Source organism: Larus michahellis, chromosome 3 (genome assembly GCF_964199755.1).
Source record: "Larus michahellis chromosome 3, bLarMic1.1, whole genome shotgun sequence".
Lineage (NCBI taxonomy): Eukaryota > Metazoa > Chordata > Aves > Charadriiformes > Laridae > Larus > Larus michahellis.
In genome coordinates this window covers 115,418,700-115,432,094 of record NC_133898.1, presented here as the reverse complement: position 1 = coordinate 115,432,094, position 13,395 = coordinate 115,418,700, and the positions used below count along the sequence as shown (strand labels likewise).

At 49.2% G+C, this 13,395-nt stretch overlaps 1 protein-coding gene across 12 annotated transcripts in view; it reads right to left on the bottom strand.

The window, feature by feature from the left end:
• Positions 1–6,621: 6,621 nt before the first annotated feature.
• Positions 6,622–13,395, bottom strand: part of HPCAL1 (hippocalcin like 1) — an 86,021-nt gene continuing 79,247 nt past the window's right edge. For all 12 annotated transcript variants that reach the window (XM_074581830.1, XM_074581829.1, XM_074581839.1 and 9 more), the window contains 3 exons: positions 12,231–12,633; positions 10,971–11,076; positions 6,622–7,150 (listed from right to left, as the gene is read on the bottom strand). In XM_074581830.1, the coding sequence (XP_074437931.1) occupies positions 7,053–7,150; positions 10,971–11,076; positions 12,231–12,608 (582 nt within the window). In that variant the 5' untranslated portion in view covers positions 12,609–12,633 and the 3' untranslated portion in view covers positions 6,622–7,052. The remainder of the gene's footprint in view (positions 7,151–10,970; positions 11,077–12,230; positions 12,634–13,395) is intronic.

Here is a 13,395-nt window from a genome sequence, read left to right as displayed (position 1 = left end):
GCTTAGATATATGGTTTAGTGATGGTTTTTGTCAGTGTTAGGTTGATGGTCGGATTAGATGATCTTAAAGGTCACTTCCAACCTAGGCAGTTCTATGATTCTATGACTTCTTGACCACCAAGGCATCCTCAGCACAGTACTGGCTCCAACCCAAACCCCATGTGGGAGGAAGACGGTGTTTCTTCTTGTGTGTACCCGTGCTGGAGACATCAGCTAGACACGGCTGTTCCCATTTTTCTCCTATGCGAACAAGTCAAGGAATATACTAGAGAGGCTTTAATACATAGAAAAAATACATGGCTGTTCTTGCCAGGATAGGCTGGAGCAGAACTGCATAGTCACATGGCCAGGACTTAGGAATCAGAATCATTTAGGTTGGAAAAGGCGCTTAAGATCATCAAGCCCAACTGTTAACCTAGCACTGCCAAGTCCACCATGTCCCTAAGCACCACATCTAGACAACTTTTAAATACCTCCAGGGATGGTGACTCAATCACTTCCCTGGGCAGCCTGTTCCAACGCTTGACAATCCTTTTGGTGAAGAATTTTTTCCTAATATCCAGTCTAAACCACCCCTGGCACAACTTGAGGCTGTTTCCTCTTGTCCTACCGCTTGTTACCTGGGAGAAGAGACCGACCCCCACCTCTCTACAGCCTCCTTTCAGGTAGTTGTAGAGAGTGAGAAGGTCTCCCCTCAGCCTCCTTTTCTCCAGACTTTGCTGGAGAAAGCCTGGATTCAACCCTGATCTGAATCTGAAGCCACACTGGGCTTTCAGGATATTACTTTTTTCGCTTTGAAAGTAAAGAGCAAATAGAGACTGGAAAGACACCTGCATCCTGACCTGGGAAAGACAATGAAAGTTTTCACGGGGAGTGACTTTGACAGGATGGGACCCTCAGGCAGGACCTGTCCCTGCTCTTGTTCTCTTCTGCAATGCAACCCCACCCTCACCGCTGGGGAAGGGCCGGCGCAGCCAGCATCACTGGGGAGAGAGAGGCTCCCGCGCTTATACCTCATTACCAGCAGAACGGCCTGGGTGACAGGAGCAGGAATGCAGAGGCGAACTTCATCCGGGATGTAATTTGTCATATTTGCTATAATATAACTGTGACCAACTTGGACGTAGAGTGTGACCTGCCTTCTGCATGGGGTTCCATTCTGCTGCATGTCAGATGCAGTTACAGCAAAGGAAGCTGCCAAGGTCCCAGGCAAAACAGTCCAGGAAACGTAAAAATTGGTGGAACAGGGGTCCAGGAGCACAGCTGTGAGCTGAGAGTTCTCAGTTCCCAACGCCAAGGACCAAGCAGAGAAGGCACCAAAGATGTGCTCAGAGCCGTAGCCCTATAGGCAGGGAGGGTTTGGGGGAGCTGAGGATGCCCCGGGGTGCCAGCCCCAACCCGCCTGAGCCCCAGCAGCACCAAACACTGAGGTGTGGGAATGTGCATGGGAAGGAGCAAGAAGGGGACCTTCCTTCTCACCTTTAGGTGGGAGATGATTCCCCCTAGTGATAGCCCGACCAGTAAAGGATTTTGTTTAGGATAAATTGTTCCTCCATCAGGAAGAGCCAGCCTGCTGTTAGCCTGTGGAAATAACCTGCACAACTGGTGGTTGTGGACTTACCTCTGTCTCTGAAGACACCAGGCAGCTCCTGCAACAGCTCCTCACCTCCTTCTGCTGGCCAGTGGTTTTCACCTTGTGTGGCATGGCCGTCAGCCTGGGATTAACCCAACCCACTGTTGATGCACTGCCCGCCCTCTGGCCACAGTGACCAAGACAGTGTTCAGAAACATTACAGAATCACAGAATCGTAGGGTTGGAAGGGACCTCTGGAGAACATCTAGTCCAATCCCCCCTGCCAGAGCAGGGTCACCGACAGCAGGTTGTACAGGAACGCGTCCAGGCAGGTTTTCAATGTCTCCAGAGATGGAGACTCCATCACCTCTCTGGGCAGCCTGTTCCAGTGCTCTGCCACCCTCAAAGGAAAGAAGTTCCTCCTTGTGTTGAGGTGGAACTTCCTATGCTCAAGTTTGTGCCCATTACCTCTTGTCCTGTCCCTGGGCACCACTGAAAAGAGCCTGGCCCCATCCTCCTGACACCCACCCGTTAAGTATTTATAAACATTGATAAGATCCCCCCTCAGTCGTCTTTTTTCCAGACTGAAGAGACTCAGATCCTTCAGCCTTTCTTCATAACCCTTCAGCCTTCCAATCCCCTAATCATCTTTGTAGCCCTTTGCTGCACCCTCTCCAGCAGTTCCCTGTCCTTCTTGAACCGGGGAGCCCAGAACTGGACACAGTACTCCAGGTGCAGCCCCACCAAGGCAGAGTAGAGGGGGAGACTGACCTCCCTGGACCTGCTGGCCACACTCTTCTTGATGCACCCCAGGATGCCATTGGCCTTTTTGGCCACAAGGGCACATTGCTGGCTCACGGACTCCCAGGTGTCTTTCCACTGAGCTGCTCTCCAGCAGGTCAGCCCCCAACCTGTACTGGTGCATGGGGTTATTCCTCCCCACGTGCAGCACCCTACACTTGCCCCTACTGAATTTCATAAGGTTTCTCTCTGCCCAACTCTCCAGCCTGTCCAGGTCTCTCTGTATGGCGGCACAGCCTTCTGGTGCATCAGCCAACCCTCCCAGCTTTGTGCCATCAGAAAACTTGCTGAGGGTGCATGCCCTGGTCCAAACCATCGTGCTTGATACAGGTGGGCAACAGGTAAGGTTTGCTTGCAGGCACACAGCCCCCTGCGATGCTGGCACATCTCCAAAACTTCTACAGAGAAATGCTCTGCTCTCCTTTTCCGCTCCCCCTTCTCCTCCTTTTCCAATGAAGCATCTCCCCTCCCAAAAGAGATAACAGCAATTATCGGGTTCATCAACAATGTATCTGCCATCACGCAGCCCGGAGATCTCAAAATGCCAGTCTGCCCACTGGACCATTAAAGTCAATGGCTGTTCCTAACCTTTAAAGATGAATAGAGGTTGTCTCGCATAATGGATTGGGGACTATCCATGGAGACCATCTGCCCGGTGGCTGCAGAAATGCTCACGTTGTTCTTCGCAGGAGTTCATTACTCAGAGCCTAATACTAAAAATACATTGCAAAATGGCCTTATTTAAAAACAAAGGGCTAATGCAAACCTGGCGACAGAGAAACACAGGACCACATCCAAGCATCTCTGCCACCCAGGCTGGAGCTAAGCTGCAACCAGACAGGCACTAACTTAATTTGAAAGGCAATGACATAATTCTGAATTAGCTTAATAGGACCTGCAATTCATACAGAAAAGTCTGAATTTATGTAGCAATTAGCCAGAGCTTTCAGAGTGCTAGATATCTGTGTGGCGAGAAAATAATTACACAGCTTATTAAACCGAGGTAAAAATGTCCCTGCTGATGTTTTTTTTTGTGCTAAACTCTGCTTTCGCTAAGTTAGACTATTTTTGATTAAACATACAATTTGCCGAAACACCAAAGACACTTAAGAAGTGTAAGTTTTCTATTAATCACTTGGACATCATTTCACAAGTGATTAACCCCCTTACGCACCGGTCCCTCCCCGATAAGACACCCCCGGAGCCCGACGAGCATGAAAGCTCTGCAAGCTTTTTGTTGATTTCTCCAGGCTTCCTCGTCGGTTTTGAACTCCGCCTGGATCAACCCTCCAACGACACACCCTGGAGGATGAGCCTTGGCAATTGCGCTCCCCTCCTAGTCCTCATTAGCAGCCAGGGAAGCAGACGCGTCCTCAGAGGAGCTCTTCAAAGCACAGCTGAGATGTTCAAAGTTACCCAGTGATGGCGGATGCACAACTTCAGCCTCTGAAGGAGGTCGGATTTTCTTAAGAGAGCTGTTTGGCAGCAGCAGAAAAAGCCCTTTCCAGTACTTAGCTGTCCTGTAATCAAAAGGTTCCCTGTATCCAAAGCCACCTTTGAAAAGCTCAGCCTGGTTGGGCTTCAGAGCATCTCCCTGGTCCCCTCGGGATGCCGTGTGCCACCACCTCTCCTGGGCATCTTCCTCGCTTGCTTTCCAAAAGACAAGCTGGAAGCACCTTGCCCACACACCCTGTGCCAGCCCCAAAACGAAGCCGACCCACTTGAAAAGAAGAAACTTATTAAAAGCTGGGAAAGCAGTGGGGGCCAACCTGAAAAAAAAAAAAAAAAGAAACCTGGGACTGGAAAGTTTAAGTTTAAAGAGGCAAAGGGAAAGGCAGAAGAAATCAGGCCGGATAAAGCAGGACACAACTCCAGTGTCTGCACAGGGCTGCTCTGGGGCTTGCCAGCCCACGGCCGGTAGCAAACTCCATCGCGGATACCTCGGCGTATTTCACAGCAGAAGTTATAAACCCAAAGAAACGGTAATTTTTGACCACTAAAATTCAGACTCTTTCATTTTGTTTCTGCAAAAAACAAGGTCAAAATGAGCTTCTGTAGGGAGATTTTTTATCTTTTCAAATGAGAAGAGTTTGTTTGGGCTTTGTTAAACAACTACTTAGACTTGGCTATTCACTACAGCCAGGAAAAGGTGACAAAAATCCCACTTAAAAGAGCAGATGAATGATGGCAGAAGAACCACCGCGTTTATGAATGCTACGGCAAAAGTTTTTACATCCTTGGTACCTAAGAAAAGGATATCGTGCAATGCTCGACTGAAAACACGCCTGACTCATTTGAAGATCGCACAAACACGATTCGAATGCTGCGGTCCCTCTCCGAGGCACCATCCAGCGACAAGGTCAGAGACGTTTTCGCACGTTCTCCCGAGTGCAGAGAGATGCTAAAGCCCACGGCAGCCGATCCGTGTCTAAACCTTGTGCACCTAAACAACTGCTACCCAGCCCCGTGCAAGAAGAGCCGTTAGCATAAGAACATCTGCAGCTTCTTTCCCACCGCAGCACCTCCTGGCAGCCAGCCGGCACCAACACAAATAGGCTGGAGACAAACTATAAGCAACCATGCAATTTTATTTAATTTTTTTTCCCCAATACTTTGCTTTTTTTTTTTTTTTTTTTTGCTGGGCTTGCCCAGGGAAGGCAGGCAGGCTTCTGATTAACTCTCCTTTTCACAGGGTCGCGCTCGTCAGCAGGGTGTTGCGGTTGAAAGGACTGTTGGTTTAATAGCTCAAATTTGAATTTCTAGGGAAAAAAATGAACACGCTTTTCTGCTTGGCAGCACTGACACGAGCCTGTACTGTACACCGAGTCTGACCTATCAATGCATTTCCATTTGGATATTGCAACCATCTCTCTCTCTTTGTTTAAAGTATTAATACCTCACCACTACCCGATCACTCTACACAGCAAAAATCCCTTAATTTTTTAATATTAAAGTATTAACACCTAACCGCTACTAGGTCATTCTACATAGCAAAAATCCCTTAATTACATGCTTAACATTAACTTCAGGCCAAATAATTTGCTGATATTTTATTTTGCAGAGATAAGCTTGCAGGCTTAAGCAGCTACCTGCAGACTCGATGAACATGGGGAAAACTGCTTTCCACGCCACCAATGTCAAACGTTACTCTAACAGCACGTACCTGGAACCTGACAGGAACGAGATACTTTTATTTTTTAAATTCACGGTCACAACAGCCCGGCTGGTGGGGCCAGCAGTTTCCCTTTGGCGCCTTGAGATGCTCCGCATCCAGCAGAAACCGAGCTGTCACCTTCCTGTGGCCTTCACCAAGGAATTGCCTTCACCCAGGACCCCGGCTTGGACGGAGCAGGATCCCACAGGGACGCAAAGGCGTCAACACCGCTGTGTTAACCCAACAGCAACAGTGGGCTCCCAAAAAACCCTACGTACTTACAAGGCAACACGTCTCAGGCAAGATGGGGACACATCGGGCAGGGAGCCAGCCTTGTCCTTCCCCCAAGTACGCGACGGTAGGAACTTGTTGCATGGGTTACACCAAGACAGGCAGTGACAAGAAAAGTAGTCTTTTATTTCAATTAATATTTCTTGGCATTAGGCAGATATTAAATAACACTGGAATGCACAAGACTATTAACATATCGACAGCAAAAGGGAGGAGGTGTAGCCAAGTGGAGAACAGCAGTGCGAGTCACGTCACCTCGGGGCACTCAAAAGCCATTGAACGCAGCAACCACCAGAAAGTAGGACTCCACTGAGAAATACAAAATGAGGATGAACTCCTTTTCAGGTCTTTTCTTAATACAGTAACGTTGGAACGATCGACAGTAAAAATGAACAAATATTTGCATTCAGGAATCAGACAGAGTGAAATATCCACAAACTGCTAGTCATGCATTTCTTTTGGAACAGCAATTTGCTAATGCATAAATATCACAAAAAAAACCCCAACAATCTCCAAGATTTGAATAAATCACAGACGACTAGAAGAAACAAAGCTCGAATTCTATTTTATGCCTTAAATAGATGACCTAAATATTTAAAATTTTACTTCACCATATATATATAATTTATATATATATTAAAAGAAAGTAAAGACCATTAGATAAGTGCAAGCAATTTTCCTCAAAAAAAAAATTGGAACCATGCCCAGGAAAGCTGCTTTTTTTTTTTTTTTTTTGAACTTTCTACTCCATTCAGTCCGCTTTTTTTTTTCTTTTTTTTTTTGTTTTGTTTTGTTTTTTTTTACAGAGTAATTTCTGAAGCAAAATAAATTATCTACCATCTGCTATGTTGGGTAAAAGTCCTACCTAGCATCTTCTCGGGAACTACTAGAACATCACCTTTCTTACCGACTAAGTGAAGTGGTATCTCACCAGCGCTTTCAACTCTTTTGTAGCTGCATGTAAACATACCTTTCGATTAACGTTTAAAATGTGTAGAGTGAATCGTAACATTACAGGGAAGCAGAAACGGAGCTGCCGAAGGAGAGCTGCACCGGTGTTAGTGAGGGGAGCGAGGGCTGGTTCGCTCGGAGAGACACACGCGCACGCACACACACAATCTGGCAACGGGATCTTATCCGGGAAGTGTGGAGGGATGGTTGAGAAGGCATCCGTTTGCGAGCAAAGCTTGAAGGACACAAGCCGAGATTCTCTGTGCACACTGTCCGCTTTAATCAGAATTGGCTCGCGCTACTGGGGTCGCACTGTAACAACCGCACGATGGAGGGGTCGCTCTTGGCACCTTTGATGAACTCTTCCAGCGACAGTTTACCTGAAAGGGAGGAAAACCAACATGGAAATAATTAATAATAATAATAATAATAATAAAAAAAAATCAGTTGCTGCTGCCACTGTTGTTGTAGCTTAAAAAAACCCCATCCTCACCCAATCAACATACGTATATTTAATCTATTGCAAAGGCATCGAGGGGAATTTAGAGCAATGCACAGCAGCCAAATCCTACTCAAGCCCTTAAGCCCAGATGCATTTTTCTTCTGCAAAACAATCCAGCATAATAATCGCTGGTTTTTATTTAAAAAGACAGTACCAAATATAAAAACGGCTGTTCTAACATAGTTTGGCAGCTTTTTGCCCAGAACCAGGCTATACAAATTACGTGACACATGAAGACAGTGTATGGTACCAGAACACATGTACGTTTGAAAATGATGCGTATATTACTACGACATTTTAAATCTAAATATCCCAAATCTCCCCACTTTGCCCCCTCGTTTGTTGTGACATGTAGTGCTGAGCAGTGGTGCCTTCTCCTCCTGCACAGGCAAGGTCAGGTTGGATGGGGCTTTGAGCAACCTGCTCTAGTGGAAGATGTCCCTGTTCCTGGCAGGGGAGTTGGACTAGATGACCTTCAAAGGTCCCTTCCTACCCAAACCATTCTGTGATTCTATGATTCTACAAGGCACGTGCTGTGCCCTGTGGGGTGTACAGGAACAGGACCAGTTCCACGGGGCAGCAAGAAAGGCCAGCCTTGGGGGACCCACCTACCGCCATGTGTCGCTCCTCAGCATTTCTGTTTTATACATGTTATATACTCGGTTTAGTCCAGAGGCACTGACTTGGATGGACCCTGTAAGAGTCGGCACCTGAAAAGGTGATCTCTGGAGAAGAAATCACGAGGAGCAACTGCCCCGGCATCCCTTGACTCCAGTAGTCCCCTGGCACACCACAGCACTGTGAGAAAGGAACAAAGATCCCATCTGGTCTCCCGGACCTCATCCTGGGACGACTCAGCCTCCTGGCAGGTTTTTCCTGAGCTCAGCACCAGTGCCCCACGCAAATGCCACCGGGAGCCTGTGAGCAGCCTCTGCCTTGCCTGCCATCACCAGTACTCTCCTGCTCCAGCACTCTGAACCATGGTAGAAATAAGCTGTAGCAATATTGATGAGAAACGAAACAGTTTTTCCTACGAACCGGAGGAGACAAGCATTTTCCTGACACCGTATCTGGCAACCTCTGACCTACCTCATGCTCCCAGCACGACCTACCCCTACCCTCACACAACACCCCAGGGCCATCGTTACTTAACCCAAACCACTCCACTCTTAGAATCACAGAATCATAGAATCGCCTGGGTTGGAAGGGACCTTGGATCATCTTGGTTGGATCATCTAGTCCAACCATCAACCTAGCTCTGACAAAAGCCATCACTAAACCATATCTCTAAGCACTACATCTACTCCATCTTTTAAATACCTCCAGCGATGGCGACTCAACCACTTCCCTGGGCAGCCTCTTCCAATGTTTGATAACCCTTTCAGTGTAAAAATATTTCCTAATATCCAGTCTGAACCTCCCCTGGCACAACTTGAGGCCGTTTCCTCTTGTCCTATCGCCTGTTACTTGGGAGAAGAGACCGACCCCCACCTCTCTACAGCCTCCTTTCAGGGAGTTGTAGAGAGCGAGAAGGTCTCCCCTCAGCCTCCTTTTCTCCAGGCTGAACAACCCCAGCTCCCTCAGCCGCTCCTCATAAGACTTGTTCTCCAGACCCCTCACCAGCTTCATTGCCCTTCCCTGGACATGCTCCAGCACCTCAATGTCTTTTTTGTGGCGAGGGGCCCAAAACTGGACACAGGACTCGAGGTGGGGCCTCACCAGTGCCCAGTACAGGGGGAAGATCACTTCCCTAGTCCTACTCACCACACTGTTCCTGATACAAGCCAGGATGCTACTGGCCTTCTTGGCCACCTGGGCACACTGATGGCTCTTATTCAGCTGCAGCCGACCAACACCCCCAGGTCCTTTTCCACCTGACATCTTTCCAGCCACTCTTCCCCAAGCCTGTAGCGCTGCATGGGGTTGTTGTGACCCAAGTGCCGGACCCGGCACTTGGCCTTGTTGAACCTCATACCATTGGCTTCAGACGCTCGACATGGGCAGGACCCAAGCACAAACATCTTGCACTTGGCAGCTGCCCGCTGCCCCTTTTGGCCACGTGCCCCTGAAGGGAGGGAGACACGAGCTCATCACACTGGTTTGCACCAGCCCCAGGATGCTCCCAGAGGACTGAGCTCAGTGGCCAGTGCAGGTCGAGCGCGGAGGAATGAGCAAACCTTCCTCTTGTAGAAATTACAGAAGCTCACAAACCCATGGCACGCTTCTGTCCTAATTTCTGGCTTTTAAGCTAATGTTCCCAAACCTAGTGTTTTTTTAAGTTTTTATCAGCCTGAAAAAGAGTACTCGTAACTATCAGGATGTTTATTAGTTTTCCACTCTCCTTGCAATACTTAAAAGCAAAGCACAAGTCAAAATCTACTTGCAGTGTCCCACAGTCGGATGGGGAAGAAGAAACATTCCCAGCCACCAAAAGCACATGCGCTTCCCCGTGCGCAGACTTCATTGCCCGGCACCGCGTGGCATGCGGGGCTGGTATTTTACTGGGAAGAGGATGACTTTATTTCAGCAACGAAGCGCACCAGATGGAGGATGTACATAGCAGGTTTTGTGGTCACTACTCTGCGGCACATCTGCAAGCGCCGCTACCCTCTGCAGAACAAAAATACTTTAATCATGGTATTTTAGGGCCCTACACATGTGAAATCAGGGGACGAAATGATAGTTTTGATGAAGTCAAAGGTTAAATACTCAAGGACTTCAGCAAGGCCAGGAATTTGCTTCCAGGGCCTGCAGCAGCAGATGCCAAAACACAGGCATAAAATTCTCTTAAATAAAAACCTTTCTGTACAGAAGATCTTATTTTTCCGGGTCTCCGTATCTCAGCACTACAACCAAATCTTTGCTCCCGCTGAGCACATCAGTACAATACAGCTCCTGATTGCGCTGTGGGCAGCTGCCACCTCGGCCGCTGCCAGGGTAATTCCCAGGGAAAGCTCCACCTTGACTGGGACGAGAGGAAACATGTCGGCAGGCTGATGGGCAGAGGAAATTGCTCGATTTTGCCTGTGTTTTTCGAGCCTAAGGAAATGAGCTAGCTCAGGTGGAGGGGTTGTGACGGGAACGCTGTCAGATAATTTATCAAGTGGCTCCATAATTGGCTCGGGAGCTGTTACACCCCCGCGATGCGCACACCGCAATGGAGGAAACACTGCAGGTTCGTGTGTGACCGTGCGCATACCTACACGCGCCATAAACATGCACAGAAAATGAGCATTATGGACCCAGGGGAATTTTTGCTTTCAGGTACTCGAGCACATCCCCGACCCTCCCTACTGATGACAAGCCCAGGAGTACAACCCTATGAAGGGCAAAGGGAGAAAAACCTCCTGCCCCTTTTTTGCTATGCCCAGAGAAAATAACCCGAAGATACCGGACTCAGGAGAGCTTCAGAGGAGCCTTTGCAGAAGGGGATTTGCCCATGAACTGGTGGGGAAGGACTGCTCCCCTCCCATCCCTTTGTCCCCCCAGCAGGAAAAGTCTCTCACCCACTGCCCACTTTTTCACCCTATTTGTTATGGTCCAGAGATGCTCAGCAAGGCCAGGCAGAGACCAGAGGCACTGGTGCGGACATCCCTGCCCCCTCTCCCCCCCAAATACCATCATCTGCTTCTACCAACGCCAGGCTAGAAAACCTCTATTTCTAGGAGCCTAGGAAGGAGTGCCGGTGGAGATCCTACCGTCGTTGTTTGTGTCCATCTGTCTGAAAATCTTGTCTGTTCGCTTCTCGGGGGTGGATTCATCTTCCGGCATTTTCATTACTGATGAAACCATTTTGTAGATTGCCTGAGTATTAAAAAAAAAAAAAAAAAAAAAAGATATAGGAAAAACATGGCCCAAACGATAAAGCATCAGGACTGAGAAAAAAGAATTTAAGCCAGTAGCAATAAAAAAAGGCAGCTGACCCTGGCAGGCAGCTGCGGGACTTTATAAACCAAAACAAATAGGAATTTCTGACTGCAGCATTTTTTATTTTTCTTTCCTGTATTCATTTGCGCTTCAAAAGAATCTCCCGCACTGCCGGGTCAGCTTAACTGAAAGTCAGGGTCTAGATTAATGGTCGAGCAGGACTGAGCTAGCATACGGGAGGCAATGGTGTGTAATTCTGTTTTCTGCACCTGGGCTAAGGCATCGCCTCTTCGGCTGGCTCTTAACACATACGCATATGCGTGTAGGGTGTTGTACGGATTACAGGTGAATATGGATATATAGGAATGGGGGTTGTTTTTCTTTGTGGATGGGTAAGGAAATGCATTTTCAAACTTAGAAGAATATGAATAAAGATGAGACCTCTTTAGGACATCCGCAGTCCTAACCCTCCTCCTAAATCATCCCTGCTCAGCCGTGAGGATCAACCGCTGGGGCACTGTCCCGATGCATTACGCGCTTCCCAGTGCCCCTTGCAGTGTCCTGGAGACACATCCCAGCGGCAGAGGGGATGGCAAGCAGCCCGCTGGCCGGCACGTGGGGCAGGGGCTCAGGGGGCTCTGCCCCACATGCCCCCCGGTACAGCCCGTGGGCTACGAGTCCCCAGCCTTCGGGAGACAGAGACACTCTACAGCCTTTCACTTGGAGCTCACGTTGACTCAGATTTGTACTTTCAAAGTTATTACTTTTGAGATTAATCAGGTCAGTAAAATTTGCATTTAGGGGTTTTTGATCCCATCAATGCCTCGTTAAGAACCCCCCAGGGAGAGCTGCACGCTTTTGGCTGCGGGCCAGCGGCACAGCGCCCTGTTCGTCTCTCAGGGTCCTTCGTCATTTGCACCTCGTAGGTCCCACCACGGTCCCCAGTGTCCCTTTGGGGACCCTGGGCTCAGGCCCCTCCCTGGGGCAGGCGGGACCCAGCTCAGCACATCCCTCATCTCCGGCTCCAGCTGTCTCAGGGTGAAGAGGTTACAGCAACACGAATAAAATATAAAACAGAGACAACGCCTCACCTGCACTATTTCTAGCATTTCCCCGCGACTGATGTACCCGTTGCCATCCAGGTCGTACATACTAAATGCCCACTTCAGCTTCTGTTCCAGCTTGCCCCGAGAGGTGACGCTCAGGGCGATGATGAATTCCCTAAAGTCAATCGTCCCGTCGCCGTTGGTGTCGAAGGTGCGGAAGACGTGCTCCGCAAACTTCGACGCGTCGCCGTAAGGGAAAAAATTCGCGTATATTTTTTTGAACTCTTCCACAGTCAAATGGCCCGTCGGGCAATCTTTTAGGAAGCCCTTGTACCACTCCTGCAGCTCGTGGTCCGTGAACTCGGTGTTCTCGCGCAGGTCCTGGAGCACCTCGGGGCGCAGCTTGCTGTTCTGCTTCCCCATCCTCTTCTGGATCCGGGCTCAGCAGCTGCAAAGCGAGAGAGCACCCACCTCAGCTCCGGCCCCGCTCGGCGGAGAGGGGCCGGGGGCAGGCAAAACCCTGCGGGAAACGCAGACCCTGCCCAGGGCAAAGGGGCAAGAGGAGAAAAAGGATGCTATAAATCACTAGGAAAATATCTCATTTCATCTGGCCTCTTTTCTTCTCTTCTAGGCTCTCTCAGTTACTTCTACGTGGCTGAAGGACCAGGGAAGGCAAATTGAGAGGCGTTATTTGGGAAATATTAACCCTTATTATTAATCCTTATTATCTGGGAAAAAATAATCCTCATTATTTTATTTCTCTGCCACAATCCCACTCTGTCATACAGATTGCGATGCCCAGGTCTGGATCCCAACCCTTGCCCCATCCCAACAGACTGATCTGCTGCGATGACTGAGCGGGCAGGGACAGCAGGGGCGGTGAAAAGTAAAATCCATCTATTGGAAAAGTGAAAGTAAGCGGAGGGGAAGCAAGGGGCAGGAAGGGCTGGCGGCTCCGTGCCCCTTGGCTTACGGAGCATCTCCTCCCTCCCTGCATCCCTCACCCCACGGCAGCCCCCCAGCGCGGCGGGGCTGGCTCGGTGCTGCTGGTGGCACCCCAGGGGTCACAGGAGGGTGCAGCAAGGCTGGGCTCAGCACAGCCCATGCTCAACAGCATCACCCTCTGCAAGACTTCTCTCTATCTCTTCTTTCCAACCACGGAGGCAGCGCGAGCAGCTGGGTCACTGCGACAGCGGCACCGGCACAAGGG